This window comes from Electrona antarctica (genome assembly GCF_951216825.1).
Source record: "Electrona antarctica genome assembly, chromosome: 8".
Classification (NCBI taxonomy): Eukaryota; Metazoa; Chordata; class Actinopteri; order Myctophiformes; family Myctophidae; genus Electrona; species Electrona antarctica.
The window spans coordinates 4,002,128-4,020,622 of NC_136789.1; the positions used below are offsets into that span (position 1 = coordinate 4,002,128).

At 41.2% G+C, this 18,495-nt stretch overlaps 3 protein-coding genes across 3 annotated transcripts; all 3 read left to right on the plus strand.

Moving 5' to 3' along the window:
• Window positions 1-37: 37 nt before the first annotated feature.
• Window positions 38-6,439, plus strand: dpagt1 (dolichyl-phosphate (UDP-N-acetylglucosamine) N-acetylglucosaminephosphotransferase 1 (GlcNAc-1-P transferase)). The gene is made up of 9 exons (XM_079508273.1): window positions 38-538; window positions 917-1,040; window positions 1,365-1,578; window positions 2,461-2,607; window positions 2,714-2,798; window positions 3,559-3,747; window positions 3,874-3,961; window positions 4,486-4,641; window positions 4,749-6,439. The coding sequence occupies exons 1-9, from the start codon at window positions 384-386 to the stop codon at window positions 4,812-4,814; spliced, it is 1,224 nt and encodes a 407-aa protein (XP_079364399.1). The 5' UTR covers window positions 38-383; the 3' UTR covers window positions 4,815-6,439.
• A 104-nt stretch (window positions 6,440-6,543) lies between these two features.
• On the plus strand, window positions 6,544-14,904 carry hinfp (histone H4 transcription factor). The gene is made up of 9 exons (XM_079508270.1): window positions 6,544-7,064; window positions 7,671-7,903; window positions 8,432-8,543; window positions 10,072-10,224; window positions 10,352-10,429; window positions 11,156-11,276; window positions 11,881-12,019; window positions 12,105-12,229; window positions 12,319-14,904. Exons 1-9 carry the CDS (start codon window positions 6,914-6,916, stop codon window positions 12,677-12,679), a joined length of 1,473 nt encoding a protein of 490 aa, XP_079364396.1. The 5' UTR covers window positions 6,544-6,913; the 3' UTR covers window positions 12,680-14,904.
• A 2,252-nt stretch (window positions 14,905-17,156) lies between these two features.
• Window positions 17,157-18,254, plus strand: LOC306927914 (sushi, von Willebrand factor type A, EGF and pentraxin domain-containing protein 1). The gene is made up of 3 exons (XM_079507799.1): window positions 17,157-17,313; window positions 17,427-17,627; window positions 17,831-18,254. The coding sequence occupies exons 1-3, from the start codon at window positions 17,181-17,183 to the stop codon at window positions 17,839-17,841; spliced, it is 345 nt and encodes a 114-aa protein (XP_079363925.1). The 5' UTR covers window positions 17,157-17,180; the 3' UTR covers window positions 17,842-18,254.
• Window positions 18,255-18,495: the final 241 nt, after the last annotated feature.

Genomic DNA, 18,495 nt, shown 5'->3' on the forward strand with positions numbered 1-18,495 from the left:
TGCAAAGAAGAAGTAAGTAAGGAACACGTCACTTCCGTGGTAACACTATTATTGGTCCGTCTCTTTGGTTCTGTCCGAGTGTCCGGAAGAGGCTCAGTCTCTCCCTATGAGCTAGTTAATAGTTAAATATTTTCCTAAAACAGAGTAGTAGTTTAGACCACTTTAACGTTATATATCGTACAAACAATGGGAACGTTTACATTTTGCTCGCTAAAATGGATTAGAGTTACAATTTAGGGGGGCATGTTTCTCTTATATGTATTTAGTTTAAATGATCAGTTAATTCCCATCCATGGTCTCAGGTATCGATCGTAAGAGTATAATAGGTTAAACAAACTGTGCGACAGTGTGCTTTGATCTATCAGAAGGACTTCAGTACCAACATGTCTGCGATTCCTGTCCTACCGCTTGTGATTAACTGTTTTATGTCTGCACTTGGATGCATGGCCACATTGAAACTCATTCCAACTTTCAAAGACCATTTCATCTCAGCCAGATTGTCCGGCGTGGACCTGAACAAAATCATCAAAAAGGAAATGTGAGTGCTGACATGATCTGTCATGTCTTTGTATTTTTGGAATGATAGAAATCATGTCGTGGTTGACTTTATGGCTTATCCATAGCCGCAAGCAACTCAGATGCTATAATGCTATCTGGCATCTAGACTTACAATACCAACCATTGACAGCCCATTTATCCAAATCCAAACAGAAAAGTCCTATATGATTGTATTAAACAACGTTAAACTCACAAAGATTGCAGCTGTACGGAAAGCTTGGATTATCCTCTTTGTTTCTGTCAAGTTTTTGTTTAACATGTAACATACATACAGTGTGTTTTTATTAAAAACAAAAGGACATTCTAACCTGCATCGTATTTCCAAATGTCTCTTTGTCTTTCTGCCTGTCGTCTGTAGTCCAGAATCCCAGGGTGTCATCAGTGGGACCGTGTTCCTCATCATCCTCTTCTGCTTCATACCAGTGCCTTTTCTTAGCTGTTTCGTAGGAGACAAGTGGCCTGTGCACTTCCCTCACAATGAGGTGGGTTGATGCAGTGTTTTTCAAACCTTTTAATTCCGGGAACCAGACCCCCTGGTGATACTTTTTTCATTATAATATATATATATATATTGCTCACACTGCAGTAGTTACATACAGACCCATGTCCATTTGGTTCTTAACTTCCAATCATTTTGCTGTGGACCCCCTGTAAATTGGAATCCCTTCAAGAACCCATGGGGGTCCCCAGACCCCACTTTGAGAACTATTGGGTTGATGAATAGGTGGTAACGCCGCCCGTTGGCTATTAAAGGTTTTTTTTGTTCCACACTAATCTAGTTGTGTTCAATGTGTTGTTTATGTCAGTTTGTCCAGGTAATTGGCGCTCTGTTGGCCATCTGCTGTATGATCTTCCTGGGCTTTGCGGATGATGTGCTGAACTTGCGTTGGAGACACAAACTTCTGCTTCCTACCATGGCGTCCCTGCCACTGCTCATGGTTTATTTCACCAACTTTGGCAACACCGTCATTGTGGTACCCAAGCCGGTCCGAGCGCTGCTGGGTCTGCACTTGGACCTGGGTGAGTTGTTTTATTTTTACCACATGGATAGATAGTGAAGTGACAGAAGTAAATCAGTGAAGAGGTGACAATGGTCCATCATTGGATGAGAGGGGCAGTGATTTGGCCAATCACTTCTCGACCCGCCAACTGGAGAATTTAGTGGGTTTTTTTTATTTTTATTTAAGATTATTATTATTTGGCTTTTCTGCCTTTATTGATAGTATCAAGTTAAGATAGACAGAAAAAGGGAGAGAGAGAAGGGGAGAGACACGCAGCAAAGGTCGTCATGAACGGGACTCGAACACGCGACACGCTGTCAGGCCAAAGCCTATATGTGGCATGCGCCTGGACCCCTTGGCCAGCGGGCGCCTGAGAGTTTAGTGGTTGAGGGTTGATTGAAGCACTCTCAGAAGGTTGGAACTTGGAGACCACCTGGTGACCTCTCTTCCAGGCCAAGGCTATATCCATTAGAAATTGATTATAATCGCATCTTTGATGCATTTACAAACTGAACTCCAGTGACTTCCAGCCAGGAAAGTCTGGATGGCAACCGAGGAAGGTCAGTGATGCTGGAGAGACAGCTGACCTCAAAGGAAAGACTGGCGGGGTAACAGGGGCCAGCAACCCCTGTTGCAGCAATCGCAAGAGGGCACCAAGCAAGCTACAGAACGTATAAATGAGCAATACCCCCAGTCTCCCAGAGGAAGGGAGGAAGAAGGTTGGAGACCACCTGATCTCTCTTCCAGGCTAATAAGGCTATATCCATGTGGCATCTCTATGTTCTTTCAGTTGATCTATGCCAGTCATTCTAAACCCTTTTAATTTCAAGCACCCACAGTTTGATATGCTTTACATTTTAACCAGTTACATTTTTATTGATCATTTGTCATTGATCTCCAGGTATCCTCTACTATGTGTACATGGGCATGCTGGCGGTATTCTGCACCAATGCCATCAACATATTAGCAGGCATCAATGGTATTGAGTCAGGACAAGCTTTGTTTATCTCTGCCTCCATCATCATCTTCAACCTGATGGAGCTTGGTGGTGAGTGGTGCTTTCCTTTCACAATCCATACATTTGCAATATAACACACATTCTTTGTTTGACGCTTGGGTTGTTGTCTTTTCCTGTTGGTCGTCTAATTTTGCAGGTGACTACAGGGATGACCATGTCTTCTCCCTATATTTTATGATACCATTCTTCTTTACCACATTAGCACTTTTTTACCACAATTGGTAAGTGTGACACATTACTTATAACATTTTGAGTATGGACCCATTGCACTGTATTCCTGCTGAACTTAACCCATTTAGACCTGAGGCCGATTTAAAAATAAATAAATTGTGTGAAGTGAGGTGCGATCTTATCATTTTGACGTAACTGAACTATTTTATGTTTTTCAAGATAGTAAAATATGGCTAAGAAGTTTAGGGATAAAGGGTAAGATGGGGCCAATAATGCCTATTTGCTCAGACACTGACGTAAATTCGCCATTCATTGTCAATCTTTGTGTCGGACAAAATACTGATTTGCTCAGACACACATGACGTAAATTCTCCATTCATTGTCAATGGTAAATTAATCTTTGTGTAGGACAGACATCTACACTAATAGCTGAATATAAGAGGCGTAGCCCCCCACAAAAAAAACACTTGTGTGAAGTGAGGGGCGCTCTTCATCATATGTATCAACATACATCACATTACGTGCTCAACCAAACAAATCATCACAATCCGTGCTACAAACACAAACACGGCTCATACATACAAACACACAAAGCTGTATGCCTTCTGCTTCTAAATCCTGACCGTTTTCTGAAAAACTTAAAAAACATAGCAACAACTGCCCCAAAAGGGGTTCCTGTGTCTTGAAAGGTACCACCCCACCCCCCCCCCCCCCCCAAAAAAAGCGGTTCCTGCCCTAAATGGGTTAAGCAGCAATATGTTTTGTGCCAGTTCTGTTATATTATTTTAGTATCTATCATGTTTTGGACAGGTACCCCGCCTCTGTGTTTGTGGGAGACACTTTCTGCTACTTCGCTGGGATGACCTTTGCTGTAGTAGGCATCCTGGGACACTTCAGCAAAACAATGCTACTCTTCTTCATTCCTCAGATTGTCAACTTTGTCTACTCAATTCCTCAGCTCTTCCATGTAATTCCCTGTCCCAGACACCGCCTCCCCAGGTAACACTTTATATGGCCTTTCTTCTTGTCTGACAATTTCTTAATTAATATAAACATACTGATTATGTGTGTTTTCATTGCCTGTCTGTTTCTTTTTATTTCTCAATGTTACTCATGATTATGAAGACTAAACCCAGACACTGGCAAACTGGGAATGAGCTACTCTAAATTCAAAAGGAAGGACCTCTCTAAATTAGGACATCTAATCCTTAAGGTAATTGCGGAGTATGTTTATTTATCTATTTTGCCCTATCAAACTACTTAATCTAAGGAGAATGTTTTCATATCTCTTGATCAACTTTGACCCTGGTGTCCCAATTCTCAGCATGTCATTAGGCAAATGTCTCATTGTGAGCTTGTAGATAGGCTATTTTCTAAATAACTTGAAGGACATTCACATGTAGAATGCTTGGCCTTCCTGTGCACATGCATTATGACAGATCTAATCAGGTGACAGCTGTAATGGGGTCAATAAACAAAAATGTTGTCTTTCCATGGTTTTAAACACGTTTTAGCCACGTAAAGTGGACCTGGGTCCTCCAGACCTGCTTTGTTCTCTCTCTACTCCAAATCTCTTTTCTATTTCAAATATCTTTTTGTTAAGCCCTATTTCATAATTATACTTTTTTTTTTCTCAAATTATATATTTTTTAGTAAAGATAGTATAGGTAATTTACAAGCTCATAAAGTGTCATATTGTGAAATTTTTGCAATTTATAAAAAATGGTTATTCAACAGGTGGCAGAGTTATTGTGTGTGTTAGAAGTCCGGAGAGGCCAAGAGGGGGATGATGAGTTTATTGAATGCAACAACATGACATTAATTAACCTGGTGCTAAAAATACTGGGTCCCGTCCATGAGAGAAATCTAACTGCCATCATGCTGCTCATTCAGGTAACAACCTCTTTTCTAAATGTTAAAGTAACACAGATTCTTAGGTAATATATTCATCTTAGATTTCCTTTTCAATTTTTGTATTTATTTATTTGTCTGTGACCTAGGTAATGGGAAGTGCTGTTGCTTTTGGAATCCGCTATCATCTAGTCCGCCTCTTTTATGATGAGTAGACACAGGTGAAGAAAAACAACTCTTTATGATGTGCAGACACAGCTGAAGGAAATCGGACTGAAGATTGACTGAAAGACATTGTCATGGAATTACTCGTATGACAAAGTATAAATTCGGCTTTGTGATCCATTTGACCTCTGAGAGATTCTGTAACTTTTTCTTCACCCTTTTTATTTTCTTTCTCAGACCAGTTTCTTTACCTTTTAATTTTCTTCTTCAGACCACTTACTTCAACTTTTAATTTGACTCAGACCAGTTTACAGTAAAGAGAAGAGGATTTAAAAGCAAGTTCTCACTTTGGTGGAACGCTTTCACTTTTTAGCTTGCACAACGCCATGAGCTTCCTCAGGGAACTGCTGTCAATTATCACCAATGGATTAAATGAATAGGCCTACTTGACAACAAAGATAAAACCTTACTGTTCCCTAATGGTAAACAAACGTGAACAAATAATTAAAACGGCCTTGTTTATGTCTTTTTTTTTATGGTGGTGGTGTTGGTGACTATGGGTCAGCAGAGCAGCCATAATTGTCGGTAGAATGTTCATGAATAGCTTAGAGTTTTGTGCAATAAAAACTGAAATAGTTTTGCATGGTGATGTTGCTTGAACTCTGCTCTTCCAAGGCAAAAATAAATGTCATAACAATGTTTGGTAATCAGGGCCGGTTCTAGGGGGGGGGGGGGGGGCAGGGGTGGGCATAGCCCACCCAAACGTGAGTCCTGCCCACCCAATGTGGGTTTGACACCCCACCCGTGCCGGCGGAGTCGCCCCCCCCTTACAATTCTGTCTGCCCACCTGAGTGGGGCTGGCTAAATCCGGCCCTCAATGGTAAAGGTATAGTTACTTTTCATAGCCTCTGAAATAAAAATTGACTATATATCTGTAGTCATACCGTCCGCAAAGATAATAAATAGGGGAACCATTCTCAAGTTGGAGAGAATGATCTACACTAGCCCCTCTCGGGACCCCCGTAAAGGTCCCTACGTTCCTGCCTCTGATCTGCTCTGTCGCAGCTAGCCAGTGTCGGTGCTGGAGGCACAATGGGATGTCAATAAGGAAGGAAGAGAGAATTTCAGAGCTGCCAAAACGGTTTCCGTTGTCTCCTATAGCTCCTATATGCTTCTTTTGAAACATCTAACCCCCATCAAAAAAGCACAGCACGGATGTTTCCGAAGGCAAGTCCGTCTGTATTCCATTTAGTGTGGGAGAGATGGGGAGGGAGCCTCCGTAAAGACAAACATCCAAATGTCAGAAACCTTTACGGGGTCCTGAGAGGGGATAGATCTACACATTCTACAGTCAAGTAAAACAGTTTATGTGAGAAGAAACTCAGGAGTGTTTAAAAGTTACTTCCGTTTTATGGATGGTGGAGGGTAAAAAGTTAAGATGGCCTTTAGAATGAAGATTTTTACATTTCTAGCTATTTGGAAATATAGATGGATATTTCTGAAAGACTAGCTGAAAAGGAATTTTGTGTTTTAAATATTCAACAAGCTTTATCAATGTGAAGTCAACTTGTTATGACACTGGACTTGAAGCAATTCATGGTATTATAAATGTAAGAAATGATCTGCTTTTAAAATGTAAGTGTCAAGTTGAAAAATAAAAGTACTCGTAATTTAATTATAATTGTGTCGTCATTGTTTAAATTGTTGACCAGGAACCTTAAATTTAAGTTATTCTCCTTCCTGGGGGCATATTTCAGTGCAACTCGGCACGTGTGCCACAACAGCTGTTGTGATTGGCTCTAGCTACCTTGTGTTTTGCTCCGTCTTTCCCAGTTCTGAATCTAAACCAGCGAAATGTCATTAAGCTCTTGGAGTCATTTGACGATTCATATTTATTTTGTCAGAATCTAAACATACGAGGAACAATCTTTGAGGCTTCTCTTAGAGCAGTTGGTTGTTTTGTTGTTGGCACGGTAGCATCAAGCGGTTGGCTCGTAACATCAGTTGTCGCCACTCGCCAGGCAGGTGACGGCCCGGGGTGATGGTGGTCCAACCTGCGAAAACCCACCCAGGTCGGTGTTGGAAACGTAACTTGTCTACTGGTGTATGGACCTGTGCGTAGCTTTGGTAGTAGTTGTGATTAGACGACATGGCTCCGAAACGGATAGAGAAGAAAACACCGCTAGAACTAGAATGTGAATGGGGTTCCTGTCAGGAGGCGTTTGGCCAACTGGAACATTTCTGCAAACATGTAGAGAGTCACCTTGACGCACTGATGTCAGAACACGACGAAGAAACGGGTAAGAGCCCCCAGTGTAACATTTCGCTATATTTATCAATGTTAAATGGACACATTAACACAGAATGTGTTCCACAAAATGTGGAACGCCCTACCAACAGTCATTAAGACATGCGAATCCCTTGACTCCTTCAAAACCGCTCTCAAAGGGCACCTACGGACGGCCGCAATTCGAAACTGGCCCCCGTAAACCTGAATCCCCCACCCACCCCTTTTCCCCCTCACTGTATGTTTGTTTCATTCCTTTTTTACCTCTGATGATTTTTTTGTTTTGCTATATAGAGTATATTTGTACGTCTAATTGTTATGATGAATTGAACATGGTATGCCCTATTGTAAACAAGTGTAATGCTTTATGGTGTCGTTAACAGTTTTGTTTTGAGTTGTGCTTGAAATGTACTGTAATTCTCCAATATGTTAATAAATTCATCAATCAAGAGCCAACAGAGGTATTTACAGTGTACTAATACTAAATGTAGCCGCTTGAAAACTAGCTTCCATATTCTGGGGGGAATATTTGCCAAAAATGGCGTGGATTTGGTGTGTACCGAGTTTACCAAGTATATGGTTTAAGTGGTTTCATGTTTTGTTTTGTTTGTATCCCCAGAAGACACCTGCCTGTGGCAAGATTGTGGTTTCTGCTCTGTGGAGAGTCCCGAGGAGATGAGACGTCATGTGTTCTTCCACTGTTATCATACTAAGCTAAAACAGTGGGGCCAGCAAGTGCTAAATACCCACCGCAACATTGGCAGATTTGGCACATGTTCCATTGGTTACCAGAGCCGCAACATCATTCCTGAAATCCCAGAAGACTTTGCTTGCTTATGGGACGACTGTGAGGTAAGACCACTACTGAACAGGAAGAGAGGACTTGGTATTGACAGTGATCCGGGGATCCTCTAGTCTGGCATTGCCTCACTTTAGACTTTACTGATCACTGTCAATTTACAATGTGGGCATTTGGCAAGAAGACGCTCTTATCTAGAGCTTACATTACAATAAGCAAGGTAATCCCATACATCAAATGCAAAGAGACAGTGTACTGTAGTGCCATGATAAACTAGGTACCACGTGAAAACCAAGAACCTAGCATCAAGCTAAAGTCTAAACTATTCGTGGGATTTTCTCCATGTGATCAGTCTGACAATGCCAGGCTATGGATTCTCTGCCTGTCAAAGAAACATTATTATGGAGTTGGAAATGCTTATTATATAATTTCCTAACCACTTTCAACCTGTTGTCTCTGCTTTGGGCATGCCATCTGCAGTACAGACTATTTTCACCTGACTCAAAAGTATAAAATAGGGCTAAATAAACTAAAGTTTAGTTTTTCTTTATTGTCTTTAATTAATCTGTATGTGTTACCAGCAACCTCCATATGAGAACCCGGAGTGGTTTTACCGTCATGTGGAGTTGCACTGCCTGTGTGTAGATGTACCAGTTGGTGACGCTGAATGCTTGATACGCTGTGGCTGGAAAGGTAAAGTCACAGGAACATAATATGCACCTATAGACGCCTTAACAGACAACGTCACACTGATAAGCACCAGCATGCGCACGCATGCCGGCAGCACAAGAACACCACCTCTCATAAGATGCAATGGAAAAGTTCTAGCTGCACTCACGTGTGTACAAAATGCCCCATCAAACTTTCAGATGCTGTTTTTCTCCCAGTGTGGAGGAAGAATGATTAGGATTTTTATTGTATTCTCTCACTCTTGAAATATATAATCCATTCGTTTCTGTTGTGTGTGTGTGAGAACAATAATAGCAATTCAAAGCAGTTGTCCTCAAAACCACACCTCCAGTCGCTGTCATAAGAACGGGAGGTGCGCTCATGATCACGGCAGCAGAGCCTATTTGTGCATGGCTGCACGCGCACCTGCAGCCCATCAAGTATAATTTATGCTTCGTCCCGTGATGGTGTCGTGCACGCAGACCTCTAAGCTCACAACAGTCGCATCCGCGATGCGATGTGTGCTTGTATATCAGCTGTTCTCTGTGCGCAATACTGTTGCGCAATGAAGTATAAATGTCTCCTAGGGCAGTGGTTCCGAAAGTGGGGTCCGGGGACCCCCAGGGGTACCTGAGGGACTCCCAGGGGGTCCCCAGCTAAATGATAGTTTGTAACCAAATGTACCCTTATGGGTCTGTAACTCAGAGTGTACAAATGAAACCAAATGGACCATAATGAGGCCATTTGGTTCCATTTGTACACTCTCAGAGTTAAAATAACATTGATTTTACAATATAAATTGGGTGTCCCAGAGATAGAAATGCCATTAAATGGGGGTATGTAGACTAATGCATGTCAAACTGGGGGTCCTTGACATGAAAAAGTTTGGGAACCATTGTCCTAGGGTTGAATGGACTGAAACCAGCGCTCCCCAAAACAACAGTTTTGGAGATCTGTTGAGAATTGATTACATGAAACAGTCACCCTTGCCCAGTCCCAATGTTTGTAAACAAATAATTGGTCTATAGATCCGGTTGCAGTAGAACCCGACTGGTATATCAGTGAACCTTTTTGATAACATCTGTATTAAAAGTTATTTTTTTTTTTACCTTTTTTAGAATTTGTCAGAAAATAGCCCATCTACAAGCTCACAATGTGTCACAACACACCGCGTTTTGAGCTTGTGGGTGTATTTCTTTTTTTACATACAGCTTTAGTACCTAAGTAAAATAATTACTTTATTGTTTGCTGCTTGTTCATTGTATAATTAAAGTTAAATGTTCTTTCTATATTGAAGTTTAATATGTGTAATTTTAAAATGGTATATTTTTATTTATTTGTTTGATTATAAAAAAAATCAATTTCATCAAATCTTAAGTATAAGAATATTTTACTATTTGAGAGAATTGTCGTCTTTTTTTCTTTTTAACAAAATATCAGAATATTGGTAAATGTTGGTCAAAATCAGGATTGCAACAGACCCCAAACTCTGACATTGATTGGACTTGATTAGATTGATTTGGTACTCCTCCATGTGTCTGTTGTTCCTCAGATTGTGATGCCACTGTGAAAGGACGCCCAAAGCTGAAGGAGCACCTACGTAGCCACACCCAGGAGAAGATTGTGGCATGTCCAGCCTGTGGTGGAATGTACGCCAACAACACCAAGTTCTTCGACCACATCAAAAGACAGAGCGCCACGGAAGGTGAGACGGCGGGCTCAGGTGTACTGGTGTTGGAACATGATAACAAATGTCATCTTTATGTTTGTGTAGAATTCTTCACACGGATTACACTTGTCACTGTTAATCAATGTCTCAACATGTGCTATAGGTCAGCGGTTCCAATGTTCTCACTGTTCCAAGCGCTATGCTACAGAACGACTGCTGAGAGATCACATGAGGTCCCATGGTCAGTCCCTTTACTATGCTGTCTGTATTGAAGAGCAGTGGTTTTCAACCATTTTCATTTCAAGGCCCATTATTTATTCTGCATTTGAGCCACAGACCGCCATTTGATGAAATCTATCCTCAGACCCTAAATTTTGAATATTTTGTTATCGTTGGATAAGATTTTGTCCACAATTCCATGCTGTGTGGTACCATTAGGAGAGATAACAGGCAAATGTTGATCAAAATAACAATTCTTCTACATTCTCTAATATGTACAGTACTTTTAAGTAAAATTAAGTAATTCAGATCTTTAACGATATAAAGATCTTGGTTAACAACTCCATTTAGCTGCGGACCACCTGGAACCTCCTCAAGGAGCACTGTTGGTCCACGGACCACTGGTTGAAAACCACTGTTGTAGAGGTGCAACAGTTAATCAAACTAATGTAATCGATTAAAAACAATCGATTCTCAAAAATGACAAAAAAATAGTCACTCTACAAGCTCACAGCGCATTGCAAGCTTTTATAGCAGGTATTTTCATTTTTGTGCATTATAAAAACTTTTGTTTTAATAGAAAATTAAATAAAACTGCACTTCTTGATTATTCAATTACTCGCAAAAAATAATATAATAGTTGCAGTCCTACTGTGTTGACTAGCCTGTATGCAGCACTGCAGTCTTAAAGTTAGCATTTAATTATGATTTGATGTCGCCATTGATTTGTTTCTCTCCTTGTTGTTAGTAAACCACTACAAATGCCCATTGTGTGACATGACATGCACATCACCGTCATCTCTGCGCAATCACATCAAATTCCGCCACAGTAACGAGAAGCCATACAGCTGTGAATATTGCGAGTACAGGTAAAACATCGGCTGAACCATATTATTTGTTATTGACAAAGTCTGGTAATGATGACCTGTAGTTATTCTTGGTGGTATTTTGGAAAGGAAATATTGAGAACTAATGTAGTTGCATGTAGTAGTACATTCAGTGCATCCATATCTTTGAGGTTAGGTGCAGAAGGCAGTAGGTACACACATCCCAAACCCACTAGGCTGGGTGCTGGATCAAACGTTCAACAGTATGAGGAAGAGGTGCCTCCAAACATTACCTAAATAACTGTAAAAAAAAAACTATAAAAGTGCCACCATAACCGTCAATTGTTACAGGACAGTTTTATGCCATGTTCACACTGCAGATACAAGGCTACAGTCTACCATTCATTTTTAATGGAAGCCAGTGACATGAAGATACAAAGCTGCTGCAAAAGCTACAACAGCTACAAAGCTAGCTTTGCATCTTTGTATCGTTGCATATCACAGCAATATGCAAATGACAGCATGATGAGTTGATGTCAAAACTGCTAGAAATGTATCACTATATAACTCGGTGGTTGAAACAAACAAGCGCACACACTACACAAGTATTCTTCATTGGCTCAGCCACTTCGTTTTTTGCTCTCAGCTGTAAGAACCTGGTCGATTTGCGTAAACACCTGGACACTCACAGCAGTGAGGCAGCATACCGCTGTGACAATCCCGGCTGTGACTTTACCTCGCGCACCATCAAAACCATGAAGTTTCACCACAAAAGAGAACATGAGGTGAGAGGCAAAACCATTTTTAACCAATTGTCACTCAGACAGGGAGCTAAAAGTTATGTATTGATCCTACTCACTGCTCCATCAGGGTGACCTTACAGCCCGCTATAAGTGCCATGTGTGTGATCAGTGCTTCACCCGAGGCAACAACCTGACTGTTCACCTACAGAAAAAGCACCAGTTTAAATGGCCTTCTGGACACCCCAGGTTCAGGTAAGCCTCGGCCTACACTACATTTTCCAGCAGCGCAATATGCCAATTCACATAACCCTAAATCTGGACAATCTCTCTGTTCTGTTTAGGTATAAGGAGCACGAGGACGGCTTCATGCGCCTCCAGCTGATTCGCTACGAGAGCGTAGAGCTCACCGAACAGCTTATGAGGGAGAGACACGAAAGACAAGGCGACGAGGATGAGGATGTTGCCCCTGCCCCAGGAGTGGGCCTCGGGCTAGGCGAAGATGCTAATGTGGCATCTTCCACACAGCTGCAGGAAGATCTTAAAGGTGTTTTGTTGGAGGAGGCGCAGGGTACTGCAGAGCAGGACACAGAAGCTGTAGAGGGAGATCCGGCAGAGATCTATTATGTTCTGACTGAAGGGGAGGACTCTGTCATGCTGCAGCTTCAAGACACTACAACGCAGCTGGGCTTGCAGGCGCTTTGACAGCCACACCAAAGACCAAAGCTACATTTAAAGTAATTTTGGGCAGAAACCCTGTTTCGCCTTTTTTCTTCTTTTTCTTTTTGTAAATTAATTCCCCACTTGATCATTCAACAGTTTTGTGTGTAAAAGTAGCAAAAATGGAAGATGTACAGTACAAGCTCACAACATTTTGACAAATTTGAAAGTGAAGGTAGTTAAGTGTGTGTGTGTGTGTGTGTGTGTGTGTGTGTGTGTGTGTGTGTGTGTGTGTGTGTGTGTGTGTGTGTGTGTGTGTGTGTGTGTGTGTGTGTGTGTGTGTGTGTGTGTGTGTGTGTGTGTGTGTGTGTGTGTGTGTGTTATATTTAACCAATGAAAAGTATTAACAATAGCTTGTTACTAAATAATAACTACATTGGAACACACTTTCCATTTTTTCCTTCCCATTTCCTGAAAAGTAACGTTTTTGAACGTACAAGGTTTCTGGCCAACAGCGACAGACTAGCTTCTTGTGCTTGAAGCCCACATGAAGGCCCTAAGTAAGTATCCCTCACCCCATTTACTTTTAACTTACACTAAATTGATATCTCAGGATTCAACATGAAAACAGGGCGGGGAAATTAATTAAAGGCGTATTGGTAGTATACACTGACACCAAGCTAGACAGGAACGCCCAAAAACGTCACATCCGGTTTTAGCCTGGGGTAAGAATTTTCTATGGCTGCCAATTCAACTTGGTCCAATCCTTAATCACATACGGACAAACATCTATGCTGATGCTATCTAACTTGCGGAGGTATCGTGCCTTGTCCACGGGCAACAGATCTTTCAACGTATGGCATTGCAAATACGTTTGATAATCGCTACTCTGCTCAATATTGTTTTGAAAATGCCGCAAATTGCATTGCAGTGAACGAGCGCAAATCACAACTTCCCCAGGGGGTTTGGCGGAGTCACCGTTTGAGGCGCTGATTACGCGCCGTGGTGTCAGTGTATTAGTACTTATTTTCTATCAATTACATACCCCATGAAACCTTGAATTCATGGGACATTTTTTATTTTATTTTAGTCGCATGCCTAAGCCAATAGTTTGACAGTGGAAAGATCAAGGGCCTTTCTCGGCCCTACCTCTCTCCCTGTGTTTTAGGATCCAAGATGGCCGCAGCACCAGGAGGGGCTGGGGCAGAGGTGAGCGGGCGGGTTCGACATAGTGACCTTACTGGGCTGCATTCAAGACTTGCCTTGTGTCTGAACACAGCTTTGATGGATGTGTTCTGCCCCCCTCCCCCCATCAAACAAAATGTTTGGTCAAACCATATGGGGTTCCATTGGGAATGCATTGGAGTGGCCATTAAAGACACAAGACAAACGCAAGACGGGTGTCTTGAATTTGTGAACGCAGCCCAGTAAGACCACCCCCTCCTGTTGCTGTGGCCATCTTGGATCCTAAAACACAGGGAGAGAGGTGGGGCCGAGAAAGGCCCTTGGTCATCAAATGATTGGCTTAGGAATGCAACAAAACAAAAAAAAAGAATGTCATGGCGTGTGTAATTGATAGAAAATAAATGTTTTGGGTGATTGGGGGTGAATGTAAATTAAAGTTACATATATATATATATATATACACTGGTGATTTACAGTCGCAGTGATGATTGTAAACCTATATTAGGTGGATGGAAGAATTATGTTGTGTTTTATGGTTGTTACCATTTACCCACACTGATGCTTTTAAAACAATGTTCAATCAGATTCATTCAACCAGATTTCATTGTAACATCACCAATATTGCATTGCCTGTGTTGCACTGCACAACTGATGTTCATTTTCTCTACTGTGTAGAGAAGGGCTAGGGCTGCTACGATTACACATTTTAAGTTGATTAATTGTCATACAAATAATTCCAATTAAATTTGGTTTTGCTTTTTTTTTGAGCATATGAAAACAAATAACATTTCTGTTTGCCTTTTAGGCTTGGTAATAAATGTCACAGCAGTCATGAGTAAAAATATCTTAAATGTACAAATAAACAACTGACTTATTTAATAATTTAATACTGTACTTTCAAATGAATTAGAAAAAAATAGAATTGCCTGATCTACAAACTTACGTCACAATTACATTTTAAAATATGGAAACGACACCTTGGTCTCACAATCATAAAGACATTGAAAAGCATCTGTCACAGTGTTAATGTTTAATGCTTTGCATATTACTTTCAATTAAACAGGTTATTTTATATTATGTGCCAAGTAATGTGTTCTGTGTTAAGTCATTTGTTTCACAATGTATTACTATTTGTCTGTGATGCCCAGCTACTGAGTGAGCACTGGGATTCAGCACATACCTGTATGTGGAGAATACAATCTGCTTTATTTGTTCAGCCAAAATTTTGTTTTTCTGAAGAACAAGTTGTATTGTTTAGTCTGTTTCATCAACATACAGTATATGTTGGGTGTGTAACTGTAAAGGTAGATCTTTATTGATAACGCAGGAGATATTAAGTTTAAGCTTCATAAAGCCGCCCATCCTAGAGTTGGGTTCTGCTTGAAGTTTCTTCCTAAGGGGGAGCTTTTCGTTCCCACTGTCGTAATATTGCTTGCTCTGAGTGGGATCTCTGTCGGTTTGCAAACACCGACAGAGCTTTGTCGCTCTACATGTAAAGTGTCTTGAGACAACTTGTGATTTGACATTTGACACAGTATTAGGGGGACAATGAATGGTGTGTATAAATCATACTTTACACACTGTACATTTCCACCATTTTGCGCTTTCTTCAAAACAAAATTTGCTACCGACATATTTAGTCCAAAACTTGCACAAATTGGTACATATTATCTGGTCAAGTGATCTAGATCAGAGGTTCTCTGGGGACCGCCGGAGATGCTTTGGCCATGTCTCGCGACCCCCCCCCCCCCCATCCCCCTAGACATACATAACCTTTTTTCATAAACTGCATTCATTTTACACAGCATGATAACATCTTAACTAGAAAGTTAATGTGACTCTAAAAAGAGTCATTTTGCCCCCTGTCCCTTATTTGAAAAGGCAAGATTTTTTTACAAAATGGGCCATCTTTAGTGGCCAAAGAGACAATGCTATTGCCAAAGCACGTGTGTGCGCGTGTGTATTATAGGGTGGAGTACACGAGAGAGAGCAAGGGTGAGAAAGCACTTTGTTGTAGGAGCTAATCCACTTAGTGAGACTTTCATCTATCTGGCCTTAACCTAGTGCCAAACATTTCTTCCTTCATTACTCTGATGAACAGAGACAAATGTGGCGATAGTGAATGGCTACGTGTTTTGATGCTATAAGCAATTTATACTGTGTAACAAATCATTTCAAACTACTTCAGTCAATCACCTTTTTACATTTTATATCTCAATGTAATGTAATCTTTGTCTTCCCCAGTATTTTACTGTGATCTTATAAAAGCCACCGTTCATACATTACTTGAGTAAAATTATAAATGAAAGTCAAAAGCATTAACTGTAACATTAGCAGTGTTTAGAAGATTAGCCAGCCTAGCTTAGTGTAAGCAGCCCTCCTTCCTTCCATCCCTGATTGAACCACAGTATTGTCAAGGAGCAAGGGGACTGACTATTGCATAATAACTCAATGACTTCTGGATCAGTTTCTCTTCACAATCATGGTAAAGCAGAATACCACTAGATTCAAATATATAATTCTAGATATACAGTTCAGATCTGAATAACATGTTCTGCTGTTTGCCAGGGGTACATCGCTTGCAACAGGAGACTGGCCACTGTGAGATTGTATGGACTGCTACTGTTGTTGGGGTCCTTCCACAGGGTGTTCACTCAGCTGCTAGCCTCAGAAACCGCAGGCGTTACTCAACTGCCTGAACTAAGAGAAGAAGAGGAAGATAGTGGTAAGATCTCATATTATACCAATTTACCAAATTGTATACATGTTGGTTTGATAATGGCACAGGATACAAATGAGTAGCTGGGTTACCTCTAAAGTCTAAACAATTAAAACATGATGGGAGTAGTACATTGTTTTATTGGGCATGCATGTCAGCCTCAGCCTTGACTCATTTGTGTTCCACATTTAAGGCTTCACAACTCTGGCTCTATTTGTCATGGCAATGGATTAGTAGTAAAATAAGCTGACAAAAGTAACCTATCCTAGGTGAGAGAGAATGGATGCTCCAGCCAGACTTCATAGATGACACATACTGGTCTGGGACTGCCCCCCTGTGTTTGGGAGGCTGTAAGGGGAGACACCAGGAGCTGAGGAGAGATCGCTGTGGAGACTCTGAATGTTGCTGGTTTGGCTTCAAGTTCCTCTGCAGAGGTTACACTCACAACAAAAACTACATTAACCAGGCAGTAGTTGTCTTTGTAGATTAAACTACACTCTGTATATAGGAGGTAATTGTCTCAGAAAATGTTTTGTATGAAACTTATTTCCTCATGCATTCACCTTTATCTTAAAATCATCTTTAAGATTTGTCATGTGTGTGGCAGTGAACTGTGGTCAGCCGGATGTGGACCATAATGGCATGGTGTATGGAAATGACTGGTGGGTAGGCTCTGTCGTGAGGTATGCTTGTCGCAATGGTTTCATACTGGTAGGTGACCCCACCAGAGCCTGTCAACCCAACGGCCTTTGGACTCCTAAACCCATCTGCCTCCGTAAGTAAACGGGGTGAAATTGATCATGCTCATTCATTCCCAATGATCTGATCGAAAAATCCAGTCAGTTCAGAATATCAGTGGACTTGTCTCTGTGTCCTGTCTCTCTTTAGGGATGTGTCAACAGGGGATTATTGAGATCAACGAGAGGGAGCTGAATGGAACCTGCTCCTCCACCTGCACCAACAAAAGCTACGTCGGTCCCCTCAAGCAAGGCTGCAGCCGCATCGACAACTGTACAAAGAAGGAGACTGGCTGGAAACGTTTTTTTGCGCAATGTGCCCCCTGCGTGTGTGACTGCTCCATATCCTGCGGTGAGTGCTACTCAGCCAATCCGAATGTGTAGTAATTGGAGGTGTTTTTCGTAACCACTTTATATTCAGCACACTTGAATGTGTGCCTAATTATTACAGTAAGAGAAGCATGTTCTTGTACATGTTCCTAATTGCAGGCAAATATTACATACACAGAAAATGCTAGCAAATGTCTTGTTTTAATTTATTCTCTTATTCTCTAGTGTCTGGCTAAGACGTGATGAAAAATCAAGTTGAGACAGCAGAGAGATCATATGAAGCACAAACACATTGGCAGCCTGGGCTCCACAGGACAGGTCCTCCAAAATTTGAAATACATTGCTGCTTCAGCTATTGTGTGGATGCTGGTGTTTTACTGATCAATGGAAAAGGCCTTGATGGTATTTTCAGAGTCCACATCAACCCTTCTGGGACTTTAAAGCCATTATAATGTCTCCTCTGTGTTTGTGGAACTATCCATTTTGATGAGAGAGAACGCTGTGCTTGACAGTCAAAGCTCTCAAATTAATTTGTGGTTATGAGCAATCGTGTTATTGCAAAGCTGTTGTTTTTTCTACACATACTGTATACCTTGAGACAGTTCCTATTAACTGAGAGAAAAAGACTGCCAAAGCTAACCTTAGTTAGAATATCCTTATAGGTGCAAGGCTCATTAATACAAAGTTGAAAACAGAAGAAAGCGCCAGCACTCAATGAATGTCCTTTTTCACATGATTTATTTACAAACAGCGGGCGCGTTTCGGCTAAATGGGCCTTCCTCAGCGTTGTCAACGCCTATTTTGGCCGAAACGCATCCGTTGTTTGTTCGTCAGAGGTAAATAAAGCATGTGAAAAGGACATTCATTGAGTGCTGGCGCTTTCTTCTGTT